This window comes from Podarcis tiliguerta (assembly GCF_965153285.1).
Source record: "Podarcis tiliguerta genome assembly, chromosome: 1".
Lineage (NCBI taxonomy): Eukaryota > Metazoa > Chordata > Lepidosauria > Squamata > Lacertidae > Podarcis > Podarcis tiliguerta.
The window spans coordinates 91,920,940-91,947,042 of NC_139534.1; the positions used below are offsets into that span (position 1 = coordinate 91,920,940).

At 42.7% G+C, this 26,103-nt stretch overlaps 1 protein-coding gene across 2 annotated transcripts in view; it reads left to right on the top strand.

The window, feature by feature from the left end:
* SPTBN5 (spectrin beta, non-erythrocytic 5) overlaps positions 1-26,103 on the top strand; it is a 104,328-nt gene that overhangs the window by 8,923 nt on the left and 69,302 nt on the right. For both annotated transcript variants that reach the window (XM_083449437.1, XM_083449438.1), the window contains exons 7-24: positions 2,721-3,355; positions 4,583-4,721; positions 6,348-6,580; positions 7,874-8,027; positions 10,676-10,876; positions 11,395-11,601; positions 12,908-13,120; positions 13,928-14,080; positions 15,691-15,821; positions 16,189-16,440; positions 17,153-17,440; positions 17,853-18,096; positions 19,937-20,076; positions 20,487-20,586; positions 22,054-22,224; positions 23,037-23,201; positions 23,770-23,996; positions 25,092-25,278. In XM_083449437.1, coding sequence (XP_083305563.1) covers positions 2,721-3,355; positions 4,583-4,721; positions 6,348-6,580; positions 7,874-8,027; positions 10,676-10,876; positions 11,395-11,601; positions 12,908-13,120; positions 13,928-14,080; positions 15,691-15,821; positions 16,189-16,440; positions 17,153-17,440; positions 17,853-18,096; positions 19,937-20,076; positions 20,487-20,586; positions 22,054-22,224; positions 23,037-23,201; positions 23,770-23,996; positions 25,092-25,278 — 3,840 coding nt within the window. The remainder of the gene's footprint in view (positions 1-2,720; positions 3,356-4,582; positions 4,722-6,347; positions 6,581-7,873; positions 8,028-10,675; positions 10,877-11,394; positions 11,602-12,907; positions 13,121-13,927; positions 14,081-15,690; positions 15,822-16,188; positions 16,441-17,152; positions 17,441-17,852; positions 18,097-19,936; positions 20,077-20,486; positions 20,587-22,053; positions 22,225-23,036; positions 23,202-23,769; positions 23,997-25,091; positions 25,279-26,103) is intronic.

A 26,103-nucleotide genomic window follows, 5' to 3' on the forward strand; every position in this document is an offset into this window, starting at 1 on the left:
ACTAGCTCTGCTGGATTGGACCACATGCCCATGCAGTCTGGCCTCCTGTTCTCACAGTGGCCAACCAGCTGCCTATTGGAAGACTTCTAGCAATACCTGGGTGCAACTGCAATTCAGAAGCATACTGCCTCTGACAGTGGCCGTGTCCTTTGTGTGCTTCTTGCTTTAATGGTTTTCCATCCCACTCCAATTCTCTCTCGGGGTTCTTTCATGCAGAGCCCTTCTCCTTCTCCTCCCTCCCTTCCTAAATAAACACAGGGAGACATGATAATCTCTCACTGACCTCAGTCACCCTCAATAAGGCAGCTCTGAGTTCCCTAATAGGATTGTGGCAGGGAAGCCTCCCTTGTGTCAAAGCAGCTTCAGTATGCGCTAAGACTAGTGGGTGACCAGGGAGTGCAGAGGGAATCCATGCGGTGAGGTAAATCTCCCTTCCCCCACCCCTCTCCAGTGACCATGCATTTGTTAGGATCCTTCAGCGAGAACTGGGTGCGATGGCAGAACATACAGAACGGAGCCCTAATGCCCCAGGCAGCTTTTCCTGCACTCAAGGTTGGTGCTGCTGTTTTGCTCCTTCTCCTGCCCGTAGCTGGGCTTGCTTTGTTATTTGTGTGCTCTGAAATGGATGCAAGCAGATTAGCACTTCCAGCTCATCGGTTTTTTGTTCGGTTTCAACACTTTCCTCATTAACGCAAGGAAACAACTGGGGTTCGGCCGAGGCCTCCTCGAGAGTGACATGGAGCATTGTCCTGCGTTGTCTGTTGCAGTTTGCTGTAGTTTGGGGCATTTCGCTTTGAGCTCTTTCGAAGCTAGGATTAAGAAGTGGAAACCAAAAATAGCAAATGAAAGGGGAGGGCAATGTGAGATAGACGGTTACTTTTTGCACTCTGGCGATGCTTCCATAGGGTTTGTTTCCGGTGCTGAATGAACATGACTGTCTATCAGTCCACACAGGGAAGGTGCAGGTATTTTATGCTTAATGCTGATAGTTCAAATTGACTAACAGAATCAAGGCTTTATCTGGTAACGCCAAACCCTGTGCTGGATGGTACCATGTTACAGAGTCCCCTCTCATCATATTCTGATGGGTGCTTCTGATATTAGTTACGGGAAGCAACTACTTGCAGGCCACTATCAGAGAGTTTTGGCAACGAATGTTCTACTGTAAAACTGGATCTACTCACATCAAAGAAGTGTTGCAATTAAACGCGTTACAAACTTTGTATGAGAAATCAGGTTAGCAAAAATGGAACTCCATATCGCCATCTGGTGTCACGGTGTTAGAATGCACAAACAACGCATATAAAGCATTTTTTTCTTTGCCAGTGTAGCTGGGTTCCATGTTTAAATTGAAATGAATGAATCCAAGAGTCTTCAGTAAGGTTGTGGATTCCTAACCTACAGTCAAAAACAGAAAATTGCAGACTGGTGGAGGGGATGTATTTCCAGATCTTTGTTTAAATAATAGCAGTAGTAGTAACAACAAGGTTCAGCAGCTGAATTGCAGAGGGTGGTTATCAGAGTTTGGTTATTTATGGTAAAACTTGTGGTGATAACGTTGAAACGTGCACCTTAAAATACCAGCAGCACTATTTAGTGAAGTACTTGCCTCTTTCTCTGGTATTAAAATGTGTTGTGAGTCCCATGGAAGTGTTGTGGAGGGGCTGAGTGGATCCAGAAAAGACATGGAAGGTGCTTGGAGAGTGGGTGCTGGACGATCCTAAGTAGGGTTCCACTTGGCAGCAGGTCTTCAATTCTAGGCTTCAAGAGGGGCCTGATCCTAGCAGCAGTTTGGGGGAACAATCCCCCAGCAGTTTGAGGAAAGGAGATCTGGAGGGCTGTGGTGGTGATGAAAGAGTAGGCCAGTGTGGTGTAGTGGTTAAGAGCGGTAGTCTCGTAATCTGGTGAACTGGGTTTGTGTCTCCGCTCCTCCACATGCAGCTGCTGGGTGACCTTGGGCTAGTCACATGTCTCTGAAGTCTCTCAGCCTCGCTCACCTTGCAGAGTGTTTGTTGTGGGGGAGGAAGGGAAAGGAGAATGTTAGCCACTTTGAGACTCCTTCGCGTAGTGATATAGCGGGATATCAAATCCAAACTCTTCTTCTTCTAGGCCTCCCCTAGTTGTGCCTTGGCCTTGAAGCAAAGTAGGAGGCTTCTAGGACTGCTTTTGTTTTCCAGATGTATTTATTTCAAATATTTATATACTTCTATACTTCTGTTCTTTAGAAAATATTCTCAGGTTATTGAAAAAAATTAAATAACACAGTGTATAAAACAATAAAACAGACAAAACATTGAACTCCACAAAATAGGATTCTACCCACTCAACACCCACACAAATTCCACACCCACTAATGCGCTGCTACCTCAGTCTGCATGACACCTACACTTGCACACAGACTTACAGGCAAACACACACGCACACACCCTCACTCTTAACAATTACTGGTCTCAATAATCTTCTGGGTATATACAGAAAAAGACTGCACTACCACACTTGGCGACCTTTAACACCAGATCTAACCTCTACCCACCCCAATAAACACCTCATACCACCCACACAAACACAAATTCAGATTTAGATGTGGTTATTATCTGTGGCTAAGGAACAAATCTGTCATCCTAGTCTCGCCCAAAGCCTGGATTGACTGGAGCCAGTCATAAAACTATGCTAGGTTATATGATTAAGTATTTTATTTTGCTCCCCCCCCCCCCGCACAGATTGTGTTCTTCCTGAAGGAGACGGATGACTTGAAGTTCCAGTATGAGCAAATGGTCTCAGAGCTCTTGAAATGGATACAGCTCAAAGTGGTGGAACTGGACGATCACTTCTTTCCCAACTCCCTCAAGGAGATGCGTCTTCTCATGGGCAACTTTAAGACCTTCCGCGTCGTGGAGAAGCCTCCCAAGTACCGGGAGAAGGGAATCATTGAAGCCAATTTCTTCCACATCAGAACCAAACAGCGAGCCCACAACCAACGTGCCTACCTGCCTCCTGAAGGAAAGACACTGAGAGATTTGGAGAAGGAATGGGTTGTTTTGGAGAAGGCAGAACACAACAGAGGAAAAGCAATCCAGGAGGAGCTCTTGAGGCTGGAGAGAGTTGAGCAACTGGTCCAGAGATTTCTGAAGAAAGCAGCTGTTCGTGAGGCCTACTTGGAGGACATGAGAGGGATAATAAAGAAGCAGAACGACTGGCAGCCCGAGAGTGTGGAAGAACACCAGGCAGCCACAAGGAAGCTTGAAGCCATTGAGGCAGATATGCTTTCCCGAGACCTACGCTTCAAAGCACTGTCTAAGATGGCTTCAGAAATCAAGCAGGAGAACTACCATGGCAAGATCCAGATTGAAAAGAAGTGAGCTGAAAAGTGGCGGTGTGTGGTTTTGGGAGGTGGGAGAAGCAGGAATAGCTTTAAGGAGAATTAGAAGGACACGTAGAAAATAGTTGTGTTGGTAGCATGAATAATGGAGCTCCCCTTTTCAGAAAGGGAGCAATGATAGAGATTAACAATGGCGATGGATTTTGTTATTAATTGAGTTCGACCTCTTCCAATAAATCTCCTCGGACAGATTTATGGTGTAATGGCGCCCGGCACCCTTCCTCTGCGTGGGCCTCTGTAGGTCGTAAAATCATCAGCAGAATTAGCGTAGCGGTGTGTGATAAGGGATGACTCCCGAGACATCAGCTCCTGTTTCTCAAGTTCTTTATTGTTCCGAAAACACATATATACACAGATCAGCATCCATCGGAGTGTAGCTGCATTTTCCCAGCTCCTTTCCTCCTTGAGCTGGGCAGTTCAACTAACTGCTTTCGATTCCCCTGAACACACACAGCATAGCAGGCTGTTTACGTCATGTCCTGCCTGATAAGCTCTTCCCCTCAGCTCCGAGGCACAGCAGATTAACTCTTTACTGCTCTCAACACCCCCTCTTGCCTCGCGTCTGAGGGGAGAATCGACCCTTGGTCGTCCCAAACCTAGACCTTTGCAAAACTCTCCATGTCTCTGGAAGGAGAGTGGCTTCGTGAACCCATCAGCTAGGTTCTTCGCAGAGGGACAATACTCCACCATGCTTCACATTCGTGCTTTTGAATAGACAGTGGACTGATTTTTTAAAAAAAAGAGAAACAGTCTTTTTTTTCAAATAAGAAGATTTTTCAAATAAAATCTTGGGAGAAACCCCTTCTCCATGTTTCAGCACTGGGTGAGGCATGTTATGGGTGACACAAGGGCCTTCTGCGCAGTGTCTTCCCATTGGCAGAATACAATCCTCTTAGAATTGTGGTTAGAGCCAGTGCTTTTTTCTGGGGTTAGTCAAGGGTACACAGCACCAGCTCCTTTTTTTCTAGAAGAAAAGCAGTGGTTAGATCCAACACTTCTATCATTTCAGTGCCAAGCTAAAAAAGACCTTTTGGTTTCCCCAGACATTTTCAGTGGTTTAGTTAAATAAACTAGCCACATGGGAATCATGAGGGAACTTGACAAGGGCCTACATTTTCGTTGTTTTCCCTGCGTTTCCTTGAAATACGTAGTTCTGCTCAGAACCTTTTGATATACCATGTTGTTGTTTTCCCTCCCATCCAGGCAAAATGACATTGCGCATCAATGGCAAGACCTTATGACCCAGCTCCAGAGACAAAAACACTCCTTGGGGGCGATGCAGGAAGGCCTGGTCCTTTTGAGGGACATCGATACCATTACAGAAGAACTAAGAGGGCTGAAGGTATCTCGTGTTATACATTTTGCATGTTAACAAGCACATTGTTTTAGTGACAACTAAAGACTGCAATTGATGTCATGTTGTGAAAGAACATGGTGTCTTCAGGTTTGAAAATAGGCACATAGTCATTGACATCCCAGGCTTCTTTATTTATTTATTCAAATAATAATAATAATATAAATAAATAAATAAAAAATAAATAAATAAATAAGATTTAGGCATACAATTGTCAATACAAACTTCATTTTCCAGGGACAACTAAATGGAAAATATTCCATTTGCCGGAATAATAGAATATGGACTTGAGGCTAAGAGCTATAGATTATCGGCATGCACAAAAATCTGTTCATTTTCCTTTGCATTAGGTTAAAAGGCCTGTTTCTTGCAGTGAAAGCCAGTTACGTGACGAGTTCCCACCTCCCCCCATAGAAATAAAGACACAGACACAAGAATTCGAGTTAATGGGTCAAATTAGGCCACAACTTTATTGATTACATTGAGTGGTATTGGCTTATGCATTGGTCCTACAACTAACCGGCCTGGCCGGTGAGGGTTAACCACCAGTGGGAGGAGTCCTGCTGAGGCACGTCAACTAGGACCTCCCCCGGGGCCACCGTGTGGGGGCGTGCCATGGGCCCACACCTCCATAGGCTTAGGACGAGGCCACGCCCCCCGGAATCCTTTACCGGACTACCCTTTATTTGGGGGAAGTGGATGGCGCTCCTTCCCCCCTTCATCTGCATAACAATAAAACAGTACCCCCACCAATGGCTAACCGCCAATACCGTGGAGTTGTGACGGTTTGCTACAAGGTAGGCAAAAACCAAATGGCTGTTGCCAATCTGCCAGTTGGAAAAATTCCTACCAGGCCCCTTGACGGTGACCAACCGAGGTTCATAGCAATGTCCAAGAACCTAGCCTAACGGGTGGGAGGGGAGGGAAAACCAGGTCAGCTGTGGTGCGGGAAAGAGGGAGACCCTTGGCCGCGCCAGACCTAAGTAGGTGAGGCCACGCCCCCTGCGCCAGCCGATTGGCTGGCTCGGGATATGACGCTTCCGAGGATTCCCTGCTATCGCGTGGGGCTGGAGCCAGCCCCCACAAGTGTGGGGTAGGGGCGTGAAGCCCGCAACCCACCTCCTCCCTAGCTCGGAAGTGGATTTACATATAGATTATAAAACTGAATCATCCATACAGAGGCAGTGCATACAGGCTTAAATTGAGCTTAGGTTTAGCATGGGTTCCAAAACCAGGAGTACCTATGACCATATAACTGCCTTTCTTTATCATAACCTATTTGGTCCCACACTTCTGGGATTAGGAGAATTCAGGTTAAAGGGCATGACTTCTAGGCAGTCTAGCAACCAGGCACAGTACATGTTGGAAACTAAGCACTGTGCTTATTATCACTATACCCGTTTGTAATATGTACTGTATGTGGATGATGCTTGGCAGGGGGTTGGACTCGATGGCCCTTGTGGTCTCTTCCAACTCTATGATTCTATGAATTTGCATCTTTCCTTTGAGATTAGTGGGCCTTGGATACCACCTGATGATTGCTAGCTGACATTGGGTGATAATTTACCATTGCATGAATGTAACAACATCATTTCTATTTCATTTAATTTCCAGAGTCTAGTGAGTTCCCAGGATTGTGGTAAACAGCTCTTGGAAGCAGTAGATTTACTGCAGAAGCATAAACTGCTTGCCTCTCAGATCTCTTCCCTTGGGGAGAGGGTCAGGCATATCACTGAAAGAACAGAAGCGATTGTCAAAGGTAAATCGTTCAAGGCAGATGTGCTTCGAGCTAAACATCAGATGCTTCAGCAGCTGCATCAAAACCTTGTGGATCTCTGCAAAACACGGTAAATTTCTTGTTTTTGTGACTCAGTTCTTCCTGAGGAGGCTGGCCAATTCTTTTATTTAAGAAATTCAGGAGTAGAATATCCTAATTGTGGGATGTCAGGCGTGTTTGTATGAACCCCCACAATGAACATATAACAACAACAACATTTTTTTATTTATACCCCACTCATCTGGCTGGGTTTCCCCAGTCACTCTGGGTGGCTTCCAACTGAATATTAAAAACAATAAAGCGTCAGACATTAAAAACTTCCTTAAACAGGGCCACCTTCAGTTGTCTTTTAAAAGTAAAATAGTTGTTTATTGCCTTGACATCTGCTGGGAGGGCCTTCCACAGGGCAGGTACCACTACCGAGAAGGCCCTCTGCCTGGTTCCCTGTAACCTCACTTCTCACAGCGAGGGAACCGCCAGAAGGCCCTCGGTGCTGGACCTCAGTGTCCGGGCTGGATGATGGGGGTGGAGACACTCCTTCAGGTATACTGTGTAGCAGACAGCTGGTCATGCCCCTCTCATGCCAGCATGGATACTGTCCCCATTCCCACAGCTGTGAACACCTGGTGTTAGTGAGAAGGGGGCCCCGCACACCCACTGACATTCAGCATTAGCAAGAAAAGTACCCCATGCATGTTCAGCAGTAAGTCTATCAGACTCCACAGCTGAGAACCCTGAGCTCACACATTGGGGTTTCTCTGCCTTCTGTTTGGATTGGATTCAGATTCTTATCTTAAAGTTACAAAGGAATTAATTCACTACTTCCTTCATGTTGTTCAAATTCATTAGGTAAAGATAGTTGTTTTGAAGCAGAATTGAAAGCTGCTTCCTTAAAACCAAGTACAGTGGTACCTCGGGTTAAGTACTTAATTTGTTCCGGAGGTCCGTTCTTAACCTGAAACTGTTCTTAACCTGAAGCACCACTTTAGCTAATGGGGCCTCCTGCTGCCGCCGAGCCACTGAAGCACGATTTCTGTTCTCACTCTGAAGCAAAGTTCTTAACCCGAGGTACTATTTCTGGGTTAGCGGAGTCTGTAACCTGAAGCGTATGTATCCTGAAGCATATGTAACCTGAGGTACCACTGTATGGATTTTACCTGAAACCAAGGAGAATACAGAGAAGTGTCTAGGGCACAACTTAAGTATAAATAAATATTTCAAATGTGGCCTACGTTGGTGGCTGGTCCAGCTTAGGAAAAGGAAGCCTGATTAATCCAGATTCCAAAATGCTGGAAGTACTAGAAAAAACATGATGTGGCTTTATAAACATTACCAAATGCATTTCTCCCCCCTTTTGGAATAGACAATATCAGCTGGAAAGTGCTTTAAAGCTTTTTGAGTTTTTCCATGAGTGCAAAGAAGAGGAGCTTTGGCTGTCTGACAAACTGAAGCTGGTGACAGCAGGACACTTAGGACGTGATCTCAGTCACATTACAGCCTCTCTTCAAAGCCATAAGGTTAGTGATGTGTAAATTCTTGGTCGCTTGTGCAGGTTTTAGAGGGCTTTCAGAATTTTCTAGCAGAAATATACTCGGAGTCACGTAGTGATTTCATGCTCTTTATTGCATCTCGTAAAACACTGAATGAATTTCCCCCCAGACCTCAGGCTTTATATACATTATTTACACAATGGGTTCCGCCTGATTGGCTGATTCTGCTTCCCTCCTGGAGCCTGGTTGGGCTGCTCCTGCAGGCCAATCAGTTGTTGCATTCTAGGATCCTACCTGCCTAATAGGCTGATTAACCAGCTCCTGGGGTCTAATTGGTTTGCTCCTGCAGGCCAATCAGGTTGTTGCATTCTAGAATCCTACCTGCCTATTGTTCTAGGATCCAAGCTCAGTACATAACACTGTTTCTAGTAGCATAGATACTAAAGTGCACGTTCAAAAGATTTATAACAGTTCTAAAAAGGGGTGGGGTGGGAACTGGTGGTGAACTGATGTAAGATCTTAATATTATAAAACTCTTTACCGATGAAATGGAAAACTGTTAAAGATATGAGGTCAAAGTAACTTACAAATTTACCAATATTGCTTGAAATGTGCAGGCATAATCAGCCCAGAGCCAGTGAAATTGACTGATTGTACTCTTCTGTTTCAAGAGGTCTAGGCAGACAATGGTATCACCCTATTTGCCTCTTGATTGGTTTAGCTAGTTTGATGTGACAAGAACAAAGAAGCCTTGAGTTAAACAATCAAATTCTAAAAGTGACTTGTTTATTTCTTTCTTCTTTTCTTTTTCTGAAATGTTATTTTATTTGTTTGCCTCCTTAAGGGTTGTGAGGGTTGGATTTGTTAGAAACACTGTTTAATTTGCTTATGTGGAACAGTATACCCCTATTGTTGCATTTGTGATATGCAAATTGGTTTTAAAAAAAAACCCCAGGCCATAGCCAATTTGCCTGATAGCCAAATTCCTACCTGGAATGGTTTTTTTCCTACAGCAACCACCACAGCCATAGCAAGGTCAAATCAATAAGTAAAATGCAAAATTAATGGAATGGGTGGATGGGTTGTGTTAGCAATTTCACGCCTCCAAGGCTGCACTTTGTGATTAGTGGAAATCACACGGTCTGTCTGAGAGGAAGCATGAGAACCTGATATAGTCTTATCTGTATGTATTATATGATGTACTTTCACTTTTGCCTGTTCTCTCTCAGAGCTGGATGAGAAAGAGCACCATGATTCCTTGTCTGTGTAATACAGTGTCAATAAATACAGTGGTACCTCGGGTTAAGTACTTAATTCGTTCTGGAGGTCCGTACTTAACCTGAAACTGTTCTTAACCTGAAGCACCACTTTAGCTAATGGGGCCTCCTGCTGCTGCCACGCCGCCGGAGCACAATTTCTGTTCTCAACCTGAAGCAAAGTTCTTAACCTGAAGCACTATTTCTGGGTTAGCAGAGTATGTAACCTGAAGCGTATGTAACCTGAGGTACCACTGTAGTAGTTCAGAACTACGATGCCTCTTTCTTTTACTGTGTCAAGAGAGGCGGCTAGTGTGCATAAATCAAGTTGGTTTATGTCACTAGAGCACCCTGGAGAAGAACAGGGTGCCTTTTCCAGAGCTATGCTCACCGGAGGACACTCAGAGATTGGGGAGGGGTGCTGCTGATACCCCAGAGAGTTTTCCCAATATGGTAGCAGAACTGATGAAAAAGAGCGGGTGTCGGGGGCCGGTGCAAACTGTTTAAATCCCCCCTGGGAGCTGACCTGAAGGAAGCCTGATTTTTCCCTCAGGCCTGCCTCCAAAGAGCCCTGCCCTCTGCACCAGCCAGCCATTGGCCAATTTGGCAGGCTGGCATGGAGCCAGATTCTAGGATCCTACCTGCCTAATAGGCTGATTAACCAGCTCCTGGGGTCTAATTGGTTTGCTCCTGCAGGCCAATCAGGTTGTTGCATTCTAGAATCCTACCTGCCTATTGTTCTAGGATCCAAGCTCAGTACATAACACTGTTTCTAGTAGCATAGATACTAAAGTGCACGTTCAAAAGATTTATAACAGTTCTAAAAAGGGGTGGGGTGGGAACTGGTGGTGAACTGATGTAAGATCTTAATATTATAAAACTCTTTACCGATTTCAAGCTGGGAGAGTGTGCATTCCCAGCATCCCAGTTCTGCATGGGGGGGCGGGGCAGGTGCTGGCTGCCCTGCAAGGCCGCCGCACCCTAAAAGTGGTTAAGCGGACTTGCTGATGTTACATTAGGGATTAGTGTCATAGCTCCATCGTTTATCTTCTTATTTTCTGCGACAGTTGCTTTGCCAGTTATGACGACCCAGTCATAAGCCAGCTATTGCGACATAGTTAATTCCTCCTGCTGCCTCCAATCAAAGTATTGCATGGCTGAAAACAATGATGCTCAGCTATATTTGATTGCACAGTAAATGTTGGTGGTAGGTATAATACAATTTGCACAAATGATTTCACCAGAGAAGATCACTTGACTCATGCGAGTGGAATGGTGAGATATGTTATTCCTTATAGTAATCACTCCTGGAATAATAAAGTGGATAAAAGAAGTGAAAACAGCATTCAAACTAGCATGACTGGGTTTGGCTTCATGGTGACATCCAGTAATTACGACCCTCCGACTTCCCCCTGGCAGGCTTTGCAAGCTGAATGTGACTCCCACCAACTGATTTGTTCTAAGATCATATGCAAGGGCCGGGAGCTAGGTCAGAAAAACCCTTCAAATCAGAGGAGCATCCAGAAGGAGACTGACAATATCCAGAAATTGTGGCAGCAGCTCCAAGATGAGGTGGCCAGACGTAAAACCAGTTTGGAGGCAGCTTCTCTCGTCAAACAGGTACGTTGGTCTGCAGCTCTGTTTAGATTGAACTGAATTGATTATTATTAAGAAGTCTAAACAAGATCTTAGCCTGTCCATTAAGCTTGGAAGGTCTTGTTATGTTAAAACAGCAACAACAATAGCACAGCCTTGCATCTAAGCACGTGTCCCCACTGGGGACAAGGAATTGCACACAGGTGAGTGAGCAGGCTAAGAAAAGAGAGGTGGAATTCTTGGTCTCTCATTTGCACCTGGCATAAAAACCAGGAAGGCCACCACCAGCAAGTCATTGATGGAGGTAGGGTTCTCTCTGCCCCTCTTCTTTCACCTCCCAGAAGGCTAGCTGAATTTTTCTCAGGCAAGTCACTTATTTACAAGGTTGCAATAACAGTAATGCTCAAAAAGAACCAGTCTTTCTTTCCTTTGAGTCTTGAAGAAATTGTTGCTTTCGTTCAGATACTCTCCTAATGTGATATTGCTAGTATGTCACAAGCAGGCAAGCTATAACAACACAATTGCCCTATTTCCCCCCTCAGTACTTTGCTGATATTGATGAGGTGGAGTCTTGGATGCAGGAGCAACAAACCCTGCTAGCTAGCAAAGATTACGGGAAGGATGTATCCAGTGCAGAAGCTTTGTTGCATCGCCACTTTCGTTTGGAGAAAGAGATAGCTGCGTATTCTTCCGAAATAAGCCACTTGGATGAGCAGGCTCATTCTGTAGCAAAGCAGGCTGCATCAGTGGTAGGTAGCACTCATCCTATCTTTTTATTGCATTTCTATTAAGTTACAGATCAGTTTGGCCCAAATATGGTTGCTATTGCTGATGAAGCCAAATAAAACCAAAGCAGACGCAGACACAATTTGGTCTGAATTAAACAATTCCTTTCATCTTCAGTTCCTGTGTTGTGATATTTCCCTCAAAACACCATTTTTTTCTTTCTGTAGAATTGTGCCTTCAATCTTCTTATTTTTATGTTTACTCAATGTCCTAGAATTGTATGCTAATCAGCCTACTGTCGTCCCATAATATCTCATACTGACTTTGTAGAACGTGAAGTATTTGTATTTTAAACCACCTGAAAGCCCTATCCTCATAGAAGTAACTCAGATGAGGTAAAGTCATTTTGAATATTTTGTGAAAACTGTCCTCACCAGCCAGCCTGGAAGTGCTGGAAAATTTCTTTGGGTGAAAATGATAGGAGCCATGGCCCAGTTTTGGGAGCTAATTGGAAGATGTAAAGTTCAGATTTAACTTTTTAACTCTGATAATGCGACTATTTGCTCTAAAACGGTGATAGCAATTTTGTAACATCCTCAGCTATTGTTCTCACATCTGTTGCTGTTTGAAAAATATTCTTTCAAATGCACACACAAAAGTGGCCTTGGCACATCTTAACTGCAGCCATTTTAGAGAATAGCCATTGTATTTCTACTGCAACATCTGGTGGCGAATTCATTTTTAAAACTCAGAAACACTTTTGTTTGTTCACAGGCTATTTAGAGATTCTGGGAATAGCAAAGTAAGATACAACATTCCTATAGTTGTAAAAGGTCTTTGCTATCTTCAGACCTTGCTATCCTAGATGCAACTTAGGTTATGTTCACATTACCATTTAGTGTGGCTCCACTGCACTCCTACTGTTGATGCTTGAAGCCAAGAACACATGACATTGGCCACAATCCATATGTTAACCTGTAGTTTGATGTGTTTCCCTTCAAACCAGCTTCCATCTGATTTGAAAACATGAGCTGAGGTATGTACATTTGAGACAGCCATCATGTATACACACATGAGAGCTTCATGAATAGGAGTTCAGGGGTGGTGCAAGCAGGTCATGCACACTAGGTGGAGAAATCCCCACCCCCTCTCTGGTGCACACAGCAGTGTGCAAATGTCTAATGTGTACCTGGACAGAATTTGGCATCTTAAGCTAAGGCTACCTATTGAAATAAAACTAAAAGTAAATTTAATTTGAACTTGTGAGCAATGCCAGTCTCAAAAACACAGAATTCAGTTGTTGTTGTTTTTGTATATTTCTTTTGACAGATGGTATCGGTGCCAACAGCAAACACAAAGATCCATGGCAGCACAGTACAGAGGGTAACGAAAGCGCCAGCAAGTCTTTCTGTGTCGTGCATGTCTGCCCAAACTACGCCAACAAGTCCATTTGGCTCTGATCCTCATTTTGTTACAGAAAACATCTGGAAAGCCCAGAATAAGATTAATTTATTATATGAAAAACTGCAGACCATGGCTGAGGTATCAAGTTTTTCTCATAATATTTTGAGTTCTCCCTCTCTCTTTTTAAAGACATAGAGTAATTGTTTATAGAATTGCATTGCAGACTTTGGTTTCTGTTTTTTTGCTATCCTGGCTCCAGATATGAAAACTTAATGTAGCTTTTAGAGTTTACTCTGCAGAGAAGATACCAAGAATCCTGAAATGTGTTGCTGAAGACTGGTTTTTATATAACTGAATGTGCTAATTGCCCTATTGCAAAACCTCCAGGTGGGCAATATGTGAGAAACCTGACAAATTCTAAAAAACAGCATCCCTGCCAGTTTCCTCCAGTCATGAAGAAAACCAACTCAAATGGAAAAGGCTGACTTTTTTAAAAAAAAATGCTCAGACTTATAGCAGGGAAATGTTTTAGGCCAGGGCAACCACCAAGAATAGCTCTCTACAACAAATGGTGCTATTAACAAAGCGTTTCATGTCATGAGTGAAGACAAATGTTTGGGTATGCAGGCCCAAGCCATTATATCCTGAGACTCCCTTCTCAGTTTTTCCTGAGAGAAGAATTTAGTCTGAAATCTATGGACAGTAGCAGAATTTCAAATATATCATGACTCCCATCTTCCACATGTTTCACATTTGACAGTACTAATGCACAAATCATGGCATAGGACTACACAAATAGCTAACTTTTGGTGATTTGTTGGTGCCTCAGCTCTGAATTTGTTTTTAACCTGTTACCCTCATCTACTGCCTTTGTGTTGATATATTTGTATATTTGTATCAGAACATATTTATTCTCATACAGTGTTTGGATACTTATTCCTACAGCACAGGAGAAAAGAGTTAGAAGAAAGGATCCGACTCTACCAGTTCTACAGTTCCTGTGAAGAATTTCGGTCTTGGATGGATGACAAAGAGAAAATTGTTCAGACTATTCAGCCAACAGCAGATAATGTGGAGACTATGCAGCATAAATACCAGGTGCTGTTTCCACCTACATTTTTCCTGGCATTCTTACTCAGAGTCATAATTTACTTCAGTCTGTCAGCCAGGGTTGAATTTAGAGGAACCATTTCTGATTTTAGTAAAAAGTGACAGAGATATGTTATGGGGGGGGGGGACTCCCAGCAACTGTCAAAAGCCTGCAAGGTTAAATGGGGGGGGGGGGGACCAACCCTATTTATTTCAAATTCACTTTGTTGCAGTTCTAATACCTCATAAACAAGGCAGTATTAGGAGCACAGGCTAAACAATTAGCCCTAGAAATGGAGTTGTGCCTTTGACTTGCAAACCTACATAGTACATAGGTCCGTTTTATTGTTGATAACAATAGTTGCTCGGCAGTCAATTGCTATAAATATAGGCACTTTGGAAAATAATCACATGCGGGCCAAAATCCTAGGAGGGTGGTATTATGCTACTACCCCTGACCCATGCTAAAGACACTTGGATGGAGCAGAAGTTGAAGTGCGTTAAAACAGTATCAATAAACTCTGAGAAGATCAAGAGGTCTTGAATTATTTTCAATCCGGGCTGAACTCATTTTTCCAATCTTAAATCCAGTTCTCCACATTTCTGCATAAAGGATTTTCCCTCCAGTGTTTTAGTGTGGATTTGTCTTAATAGACACATTTTTGAATCACTCTGAAATTTCCTGTTGGTATAAAAATGTTGTTTGTCAAAGTGTGGATTTTCAAAGGGAACATTATTTCACATCTCTTGCTCACTAAAAAAAGAAAGTGGACTATCCACTTGTTTGCTTCTCAGAGTGTTAACAGGAACAACTAGGTAAAAGTGAAGCATCACACCACTGAAGTTAATGTGGGAAGTAAATTAAATCTGTTTGGGAAAGTAACCTGAAGATAATAACCTTGAGAGAACTTCCAGAGATGTCTGTCTGTAGTAGCAAAAACAGAAGTTGTGGCTTCTGAAAGACTAGGAAATTTATTATAGCATGGGCTTCAATTCACTTCATCATAGCTCAGCTGGCAGGGGTGTGGGTGTGTGGGTGCCAGGGGTGCCGGGTATAGGGGGCAGAGGGGGCTTCCCCAATATTTTTGGAAAAGGGGCGGTGTCTCTCCCCACCCCCCCAAAAAAAATATTGAGGGGGCTGCCAGGAGCCAGGTGGGACAATAAAGATCTTTGCTTTTGTCCTCTGCACATCCTGCCCCCACCCAGCACACAGCGGGTAGTGTCATGTGACGCATCATGTGGCTACGTCCCCTCAAAGTGGGGGGGCAAGTCAGCGCCCCTGGTGGGTGCTCACACACACAAATGTTGTAATCGGTGCATCAAACAGCAGGGAAATATTTAAAAAGTCCATGACCATTCTTTGTAAACCATTACATAAGCAAAATGACCATTCACAAAAGCAGCAGTTGGTGATCTCAGTTGACGCCTGATACCTGAGAAATAAACACCCTATTCAGTTCTAATTCAGCAGTTTCATGCTAGAATTTCAAGGGGAGAGACCCTAGATACTGATGCGTAAAGCAGGTTACCAAAGATTCTTTTTGTTAGTTGAATTCTATAACTTCAAAGAGTTAAACAAGAAATTATTACTGCTGTCTTTGTTGGTTTCTGTTATTCAGAGTTTTCTAACGGAATTGGCTACTGGGAAGAGACAACTGGATGAGATCAGTTGCTTAGCAGATATGTTTTCAAAGAGCAGTCCTGGAAAACAGAATGAGATTCATGTCTATCAGAAAGAGATAAATGCGAGGTAAATGGTGGTTCATATATAGAGTTAACCCTGTGATGTCTAAAGGATAAGCTTTACTTTAAATGTAACTTCTGGTTTAGACATAGTGTTTTCTAGAAGGTGGTTGTTTTATTGATGAATTGTTAATTATTTTATATAATTTAAGTTACAATTGTATTTGAGGTGCCTGTTTGCTTGCACAGACGAGAGCAGGCTACAAACTGAAACCACCATCGTGTTCTTCATAAGAATATGATACACATGTTGAGACACATTAATTTTGGAGTAAAATGTCCCTGAACATGTGCAGAGTTCCTTTCTCTCATCATAGTCCAACAGCATAGTCACCACTGCAGCAGCCTTATTTACGGTACTTTTCGGCTCTTAGGTGGGAGCGCTTGGAAGCACTGAAAGACGAGAAGGGCTCAATGCTGATTGGCGTGGCTGACGTGAAGACGTTCCTTCAGGATTGCCAGGACACTCAAGGGCTGCTACAAGACAAGATGACCCGGCTTGAGGACTTAGGACATGGGAACATGCCTACTGTTCTGTCGGCTGAGGCGCGCAAGCTGACAAACTTTGAGCGAGAGGTCTTAGTGCTGGAGAGAAAAACTGAATACCTGAAGAGTGTCGCCAAATCGTAAGAAACCAGCCCTTTGGTGCATTGTAGTCAGTCCTGGGGCCCTGCCTCTGGGTGCAGTAATGGCTTCCTTCCCTTTTTCAAACAGGTCTTCTACCTTATTGAATTATTAGGAACTTGGATCTAGTTTGGTTGTGGAGAATGAATAATCCACAGCGCTTGCGGTCATTGATAGGATTTAGGACATATCATACAATTCAACAACCCATAGGCATCCCCCAAAACACGCACACATTAACCGTGTACATGGGAATTTGTAGAGAATCATGGTGCATTTTAGGGAAGTTTTTAATGTCTGATGTTTTATTGTATTTTTAATATTTTCTTGGAAGCCACCCAAAGTGTGGCTGGGGAAACCCAGCCAGATGGGCAGAGTATAAATATATTATTATTATTATTATTATTATTATTATTATTATTATTATTATTATTATTATATTGCTCCCTATGTTCAGAGCCCCATAGCATGCAGAATAGGGTTCCCTCCTTTTCCTCTTGATGATGATAAACATTATTCTGTCCCACCTTTCATCCAAGGAGCTGAGGGTAGCACTCAAGATAAGGAAATGTTTTTGCTTTTCTCCAGCACATCCAACCAAATCTCCCAGCTGACATTCCTTGATGGATACTGGTGGAATACAGTTCAGGTCATAATGAACTTGACCTGAGCCCTAGCACTAATTCAAAAATGTGTCTTGGCTTCATTATGCAGGATCAAGGATACCAATCCCGCAGAGAGCAGGGCCATAACAGAACAGGTTGAAGATATGGAGGAGCTCCTGTTATTGCTAAAGTCAAAGGCAGATGAGAAGGGGAAGGCTTTGCAAGTAGCACAGGACCAACAGGCCTTCCTGCAAGACAGCCGTCGACTTCTGTGGTGGGCAGATGCCATGAGAGAGAAAATGGCCAGGGAAGAAATGGGGGTAGATGTGGCCTCTGCAGAGCTGCTGCTAAAGGAACACCAGGATTTGCTGAAAGAGATACACAGTCAAAACCACAGGTAAAGATCTTTAAAATACCCCTTCAAAGTTGCTTTCAAAGTCCCCCCACTTCCCTTAGAATAGAAAGTGACCACACACTGCATAAGTTAAAAATGGTTTACTTCAAAGGTTTACTTCAAACTCTTCAAAGGTCAGATTTGTGTGCTTTTCTATACAGCAGCAAGAAAAGACAGGCAGAATAACTTAGGTTCCAACAAGTGGTAAATGTTTCTGCATCAGCTCTATATCAGGAAGTTTTTAATGTTTAATGTTTTAGTTTGTTCTAATATGTGCTGTGAGCTACCCAGAGTGGCTGGGGAAACCCAGCCAGATGAGCGGGGTATAAATAATAAAATTATTGTTATTGTTATTGTTAGGATGTGGTTTTCACTTATGACAATAATACATGCCATTTTCGTGGAACTTTCACAGGTTTAAGCAGCTGCAAGAGTTGGGTCAGAAGATAATGGATGGCCCATTCAACACCAAGGCTTTGGAAATCTGTGAGTCTGTGCAAAAGCTTGCTCAGCAAAGGAATGAGCTAGATGAATTGTGGGTAAAACGGCGGGAGAAGCTCCAGGAAGATGTTGAACTTCAGAAATTCAACAGAGAAATCAATGGCATCCAAGCTGCTCTCTTGAGCCATGAGGCCTTTCTCCAAACTGATAATCTTGAGGTAAATACTTATGGCTACAAAGCTGATCATATTCAAATTCAGAGTACAAGTTAGTAATTTGTATCTGAGGTAATAAATTATTGGTATAAAAATATTTTTTAAAACCTTTCATGCTACGTTGGATCTCATCCAATATTTAGAGTTAGGATGAGATATAAAAATACCACAACAAATACAAAACACGCTTGGTTTAATCTTGCATATATCTGAGAATGGAGTCTTTAAGCCATGCTATTAATCCTCCCCCACTAAAAAAAATCTCAATGTTCTCCTCTGCAGAAAACTGAGACAGCATTTATATATGTATTTTTATATACGTCTTTTATACACGTATGAGTCGAGAAAATTCATTGGTTTCAAGGATGACGTGTTCTGATATCATGGAAAACCTTGTAGTGAGACATTAGCAAAGCCTAGGTTATTCTAACTGGAAAAAACCTAGGCATGTTCACTGACAAGTTTATTGTGAAGGCTGCTTGCTTGCACAATGAAGAAGGCAGAGATAGAAGATATGCCAGAGATAGTGGCTGTGTTTGAACATCATGTAAGCAATGGTTTACTGTGGTGAGAATGAACTTAGGTCAGCACTGGGCCTGTATACCCCTCTTTCCCTTCCCTTTCCTGACACAACTGAAAGTAGGAGATCAGAAACTTTTTCTTCTGTTTTTGATTCACCACAGTCTGTCATGTGCTCTGAACCCAACAAAATGTGGTTAACCTTAATTATGGTTTATTTGAAACTTTAAACCATGGTTTATGAAGCTACCTTGTTTCAATTAACTAAGGTTTACGTTAACCACAGTTTAGACTTTTACTATAATGCTGAACTTAGGTTAATCAGAAAGAAAATGAAATCTTCTATTCTCCTGCTTACGGCTGCGCCAGAGGAAGAGAGGGGTCTATGGAGTGCCTCAGTCGTAGACTTGCCTTGGTTTGTTGCCATCAAAATAAGCTGTAGTTTATTATGACTTAAAACATAGCTGATGCCATCTCCGAAACTGCTGTAAGAATAATGAAATTGTGGATTTTAATCTGTTTTAGTAATTTAACTTCTTGTCTGTTTTAAAGTATTGCTGTAATGGGTTGTTTTTTTAAAAAAATATTTTGGTAAACCATTTTGAGGGGGTTTTTTACACGATCAAACAGTGTATAAATATTATGAAATAGATAAAAATGATAAATGAAGGAATAAATATGCTTACACCATGATGTGGGATTAGGGCTAATCTGAACATCCATACCCCACCTCCTGGACTTCTCAGTGTTTAGTTGGATTCTAGGGATTTTTTCAGTTTCAGATTCAGATTCAGGGAGGTTGGGAATCTACACAAATATCAGGAGAATGCAATGGACATGCAGTGCAGGGGAAGGAGAAAGTGAAAATTCAGAATGAGAGGATGTTTACTATTTGAAGAGACGGCTGAGGACAATCTTTCAATTCCCCCTGTCTCCTTAACATTAAGGAAAGGCAAACGGCTGCATTCAACAACCTGCTGCCAACCGAATGGTGCTGGGAATGTTGTGATGTTGGAGCATAGTTCCTGGGAACATCTTACGTGGGACAAGATGACCATCTCCACGGACAGTCTTGCATCCTCACATATCAACGTTCTCAGCACCATTTGCAAACTGACTGCTGAATGCTAAATCACCTGACCACCTCATCCATCTGTAAATACTCCACCCACTCAAAAGTGCTTTGATGTTTATGGGAATCTGCCAAGTTCACATAAATGCTCATCACACCTTCATTTGGAGGATGAAGGTCCAGTGAATGTGGGAGGTGGGGTCATGCTCGGCCAATGTGGGGTGTGGTCATGCTTGTTTTCCATATCTTCAGGACCACGTTGGTTCTACTCAGAGCCTCTTGAAGCGGCATGAGGATTTTGAACGAGTGCTACTGGTGCTGAAAAAGCGAGTAAATGCAGTCAATGAGCATGGATATCAGCTGGTGGAAAGGGGTCATTTTGCTTCTGACACGTACGTGTTTGATTTTCATTTATTTAGATCTGGAACACAGGGAAGGCGAAGGCCTATTCATGCATGATATTAAGAAACACATTAGAGTGCCCTTTACATTTTTTTGTGTCATGTATTAATGCTATTAGCTTTTATTCCTTTGTAAAAGGAATTTACACAGCATTAGCCTGCCTTCCTTTAGCCAGAAAAATCCAAATGTCTTATATTGAATAGCAGAGTAAACTGTGGATTAATTTGAGTTACATATTCAGCTATCCAAAACTGCCACAACACCCTGTAGATCAGTCTACTAAGGTTCAAAAAGATGAAATGTTTTACCAACTTTGTAAATTATTTCTGATAGAGCTCCTCACCTACAACCCATGTAATACCTTTTGGAGAAATTGAATCTCCTCTTATTCCATTTACAGGATTGAGGAGAGAATGGCTGCCATACGAGAGAGATGGAAATTGCTAATTAATAATAATGAACAGAGGAAGAAGAGGCTACTAGCTTCTCTTCTGTTACAGGTTAGAGGGCAGTGTATCAGAAACCATATGTAGAGAGGTTGGATGGGGTTTGTTTGTTTGCTTGCTTACTTGCTTACTTGCTTACCTAGGTTGAGTATTCTCCAGTTCAGAGGTACCTAACATAGTGGCTTCCTTTTGTTTTGGACTACAACTCCCATAATCTCCAGCTGTCATGGCCAAGGTCAGGGGTGATGACAGCTGTAGTTCATAACATCAGATTATATAGTGGTTTTCAACCAGTGTGTTGTGGCACCCTGGGGTGCCTTGAATGATGGTCAGTTGGTGCCACGGGCAACACTGGCCTCTGTCCCTCTTTCCTTGCCCCCCTCCTCTGATGCCCTCTTGCGTCTCTGCCTCCCCAAGGCTTGCACAGCTGTTTGTTGCAGCAGCCCTGGCTACAAGCTCCCCAGGTGAATGGTGCTTCTGGGCCTGGCCCTGTGGGGCAGGGTGAGGAGGCACCTCTCTTTGGGGCAGGGGGAGCAGTTCAAAGACCAGGTGCAACGACAGCAGCTGCCCGGAGGGCTCCCAACGAGAGGGGAGAGGCAAGGAGGCTGAGGGAACACTCCACAAGGGAGGGTGTTCAAAAAGCTCTGCAGGCAAGGGGTGACATAACTGGGCTCCCGAGCCCCGCATGGGTGCCGCAGAAAGAATGGGAGCAAAGAATGGTCAAGGAAGCCATGGACTCAAAAAGGTTGAAAAAACCTCTGGATTATAATATTCAGAAAGAGCATATAGTTTATCCTAGAATGTGGCTGGAGTAACACATATTTAAAAGCTTCCCCACAGAAAAAATGACCTGCATGTAGACACTAGCATATCAGGGAGAAGGTTAGGCCTGGATACTGCTCTTTGACATGTTTGCTTTCCACAGCAGATCATTTTTTGACGCAGGGGAACATTAGGTATTGTGACCATTCACTGGTGTTCTAAAGTGTAACCTGAAGAGTTCACCTGGGGCCTGTTTTAAAGGATGGGTATATTGTTCTTAATCTTTCTTTGCAGGGAGTGTGCCACTTTTGTATTCTGCATTGGCATGAAATAAATGCTGGTGATGTTTATAGCAGACTTTAATATGTTAAGGGATAAGAGGCATTGTGGATCAGCAGGGACATATTATCACACCAAGTTCTTGAGGGATTGGCCCAAGTTTGCCTTTAATGCCCACTTCATCATATATTCCAACTTTCTGATAAGAGAGGGTTCACCTAACCTTCTCTAAAAAGAGTATTTTTACCAGTATGCAGCTGTAGGAGAAATTTCAAAATAAGAATCAACCATAATGTTTTTCTGTGCTGTGACTGCGAAGGGTCGGGTTCACAGGAACATCCCATAATGTGACATTAAACGTTGTAATTGAATACACACTATGTTTAATGCATTTTTGTTTTTATTGTGTTATCTGTAAATATATGTTTTAATGTATCAATATGTACATGGGGAAAAAAGAGAGATTTAATGCAATTGTAGGAGTTCACTCATGACACTGCTGAGCTCTTGATGTGGATGGAGGAGAAATACAAGATAGCATCAGATGAGTCCTACCGTGAGCCAACAAACATACTACGGAAGCTCAAAAAGCATGAAGCTGCAGAACAAGAAATGATGGCCAATAAGAAGCATTATGTGGAGCTGATGGTGGTAAGGCTCGTCTCATGGAGACATATTGATGACTGGCAGAATAGCCAACAATTCCTTGTTTGATTAGAACATTTCAAATTTAAGTACAACAGTTCCGTGCATATTTCTGCATTCTAATAGCAAACAATCAGGCCTGTGCTCACATGCACAGCACACAGCACTGCATCTGGAATTCTGTGTTTCTGAAAAGCTAGTATAAAATTTTTGTTTTTAAATATTTCTAATATTAAAACTGAAAAGGTGTTGGCGCTTTCTGCAGAAGCCTAAAACTAGGCTTTCAGGGGAAGCAAAGTACAGAGCCTCAAAGAACTGTGCCTATCAAGTATATTGCTTACTTTGCTGTTTGTAATATCACTTAGGGTGCCTGCATATAACACTAAAAAGCAGAAATTGAATTTTAAGAATAGAAGTCTAGTAGTACAACAGTTACACCTATGTATTAGGAAGAATGTTCTAAGCAAGTGTTTGTTTGTTTGTTTGTTTGTATGCATGCATGGACTTTCCCATCATATGGTGTTAAGAGATGTCAAAGTTCATGCAAAAGACTGATGGGAAGCAGAGTTTTCCTACAGCAAAACAGATGAAAACAACGCACTGCCCTTAAGTTCAGCTTGAATTTCAGCCTTCTGAAATCAGGCCCACCAATGTACAACATTGTTGGTTTGTTCAGTGACTGGCTGGTGAGCATCGCTTTGCAGTTTTTAGGATACTGGCTTCTTCCGCATACAATGACTTTGACATAAACAGAGGCAGGTAGGAGTAACCAGAGCTACAGGAGTTTTCTCTTGACCAAATGCACCGTCTCTCTCCAGGCTGGAAAACAGCTGGTTCAGGATGACCACTATGCTGCAGATTCCATTCAAGACAAAATGTCAGAGCTGAAGAAGAAATGGGAGAAGCTGTACAGCAAGATGATAGAGCGAGGAGACAAACTGAGGCAGGCTGGACAGCAAGAACAACTTATGGAACTTCTTGAGGTCAGGGGCAAATGCCTTTCTGCCGGGAAGGCTACGGCTGAACTGAGTGCCATTGCCACTGTTTATAAATTTTAAAAGATCGTTGGCCATGTTGGTTGGGGCTGATGGGAGTTGAAACCCAACATCTGGAGGGCTACAGTTCCTCTTCCTGTTTTAAAGTATTTAACCAGTGAATAGTTTTAGGTTCTCAAACTAGTAAATAAAATGTAAAGTAGCGGAATACCTGAGCATCTGCTTTGCATGCAAAAGGTCCAAGTTTTAGTCCCCAGGCAGGGGTGAGATTGTCCCTTGTCTGAAACTCTGATGAGCCTCTTCCAGTCAGTGACAACAGTCATGAGCTAAATGGATCAATGATTTGACTCTATATAATGTAGTTTCCTCTGTTCCTCCTATGACAGCAGAAAATGAGCATTTGCAGTGCTCATAGCAGATTCTGCACCAAGGAATAAAAACCAAGGTGCAGAGCTTGCTGAATGGTTGCACCATTCCATCCGCGCCGCAGAGAATTTATGCCAGAGGAAAGAGAGCAAAGCGGGGAATCATCCACATGTCAATATTTCCCCTTTAGGATGCTGAAGAGAAGATAGAGAAGGTTGAGAAGAGTCTTCGAGATGCAGAGATGGGCCATGACATGCGGTCTAGTCGCAGTTTGCTCAAGGAACACAGTCAGCTGGAAAATGAGATGCAGGGATTGGCTGAGAAAATGAGCTCGATTGTGTTGCACGCCAAGAAAATGGCTACAAATCATTTTGACAGTGAAAGGATTCTGGATGAGACACAGAAGTATTTGGAATGGTGGGTTGCTCTTTCTGTAAACATAGTGCATTGTACAAGGCTTCATTATTCTCCTGTCCATAAGGATTTACTTTTATATCTCAGCCAAGCTCAGTCTGATACTGCTTGTTCCACAGAACTCAGAAGACTACTTTAAGGGAACCGGGTTCGTGTCTCCGCTCCTCCACATGCAGCTGCTGGGTGACCTTGGGCCAGTCACACTTCTCTGAAGTCTCTCAGCCCCACTCACCTCACAGAGTGTTTGTTGTGGGGGAGGAAGGGAAAGGAGAATGTTAGCCGCTTTGAGACTCCTTCGGGTAGTGATAAAGCGGGATATCAAATCCAAACTCTTCTTCTCTTCTTTAACAATAGAATAAAGCATGAACTTTTTTTCAGCTGGAATTTGCCAGAACTCAGTTTGGGCACCTCTCAGGTGGGCGCCATTGCCATTCTAAGAGAATTAGAGAGGTATTCATAGTGAGTTTTGGCACCTCTTTTTCTAGAAATATAACACTGGAATAAAGCCTAACATAACATAAGCAGATAATGCAGAGAGAGCTAGTATGGTGCAATGAAAAGAGTACTGGGCTTGGATGTGGTGGAAAACTTAAGAGTCAAATCCCCATTTTACTATGAAGGGATGACCAAATCATTATCTCAGCCTAAAGTATCTCACAGGCTTTATTGCAACGGTAAAATGCTGATCAGCTTCCCTGGTATTCTTAGCTTGCCACTATTCTTTCTTGCTTCCTTCACCAGATTATTAGCAGGACACAAACACATAAAAATCATTTACATCGAAGTATGATTGGAGAAGTGACTCTGCTGGCTTCTATAATTCATAACATTCCCAACATGCAATTTTACATTGGTTCTTCTAATTAGTTTTGGCAATGTGGGTGTAGAAAGCAAGCTGGGTGCACAAGATTAAAATCAACATTTCAGAATTATACATTACTGTAGAGGGGAAGATATTTCACTGACAGCTGGATCACTGACCTTTTCTTTGTGACTCATCAATTATGTTGACTAATAAGAATGTTTGCTTATTGAGGGGATCCTGCATTTTCTTGGGCTGAGTGTGTGAACTTCATTGTTTTAACATCTGGTTCACAGGTTTGCCTCTCTCCAGGAACCTCTTGCTGAGAGAGGACAGCTGCTTCAGGCCAGAGTGGAATTGTTCCAGTTCTACCATTACCATGACATGGAAATGAAGTGGATTAGTGAGCGGATGTCAGTGGCCAGTTCCACAAACCGAGGCCAGTCCTTGAATGTGGCTCAAAGCTTTCTACAGAAGCACAAGGTAACTCCTGAGTTCTGATAGCCGTTGTCACAAGTTTACAGCATGTTTTCTATTTCAGGATGAGATTAATAGCTGATTCTCCAACCAGCTGGAAGATGTTTCAGGAGAGTTTGCTTCTTTCCCTAGCTGTAGGGTTGAGATCTGTAATGGTAAACAAGTGGCAGCTTCCTAATGCCATGGCAACATGCTTGCTTGATGGTTCTATACTTTAGCAGTATGTATGTGACCTCCAAAAGCATAGTGAAGCTGGAGACCACTGGGCAACTCTAGATGCAGAGCGCCTGGTGCTTAGCAGAGAGAGGAACAAGGTACCTTCCATCCTTCCAACATATGGCTTTAATGAATTATTTTTGCTGCCCGTCACATTCCAAAAGAGGGATATCCCCGAGCTTATCTGATAGCATATAGGAACTATTCCATAATTGTATCACCTCATATATATTTTTTACAAAAGTGGTGTTTAGAAAGGCTGTTGCTTTTTTGTTAACTTTTCCTCTCCCTTGAATAATCAAAACTATTAATAGTGAAAAAAGAGAGTGCCACCCTGAATATAACAGCTGTGCTTGCCAGAATCACATTGCACTGGAATATAAAATGGCTGTTTCCCTATGTTTCTGGAATTCCCTTTTCCTGCAGACTCAACAAAATATGAGCCATAAGTTCTGACAGAAGCGCTACGGTATGCATGTTTAGTATTGTTTTTAATTGTTTGGTTTTCAATAACAGGAGGGAGTAATGTGATATTATTACATTAATTGGTATTTTATGCATTTGTTGCAAGTTACTGCTCTTGAAAGCATAATAAATTTTGTGTGTAGATGAATG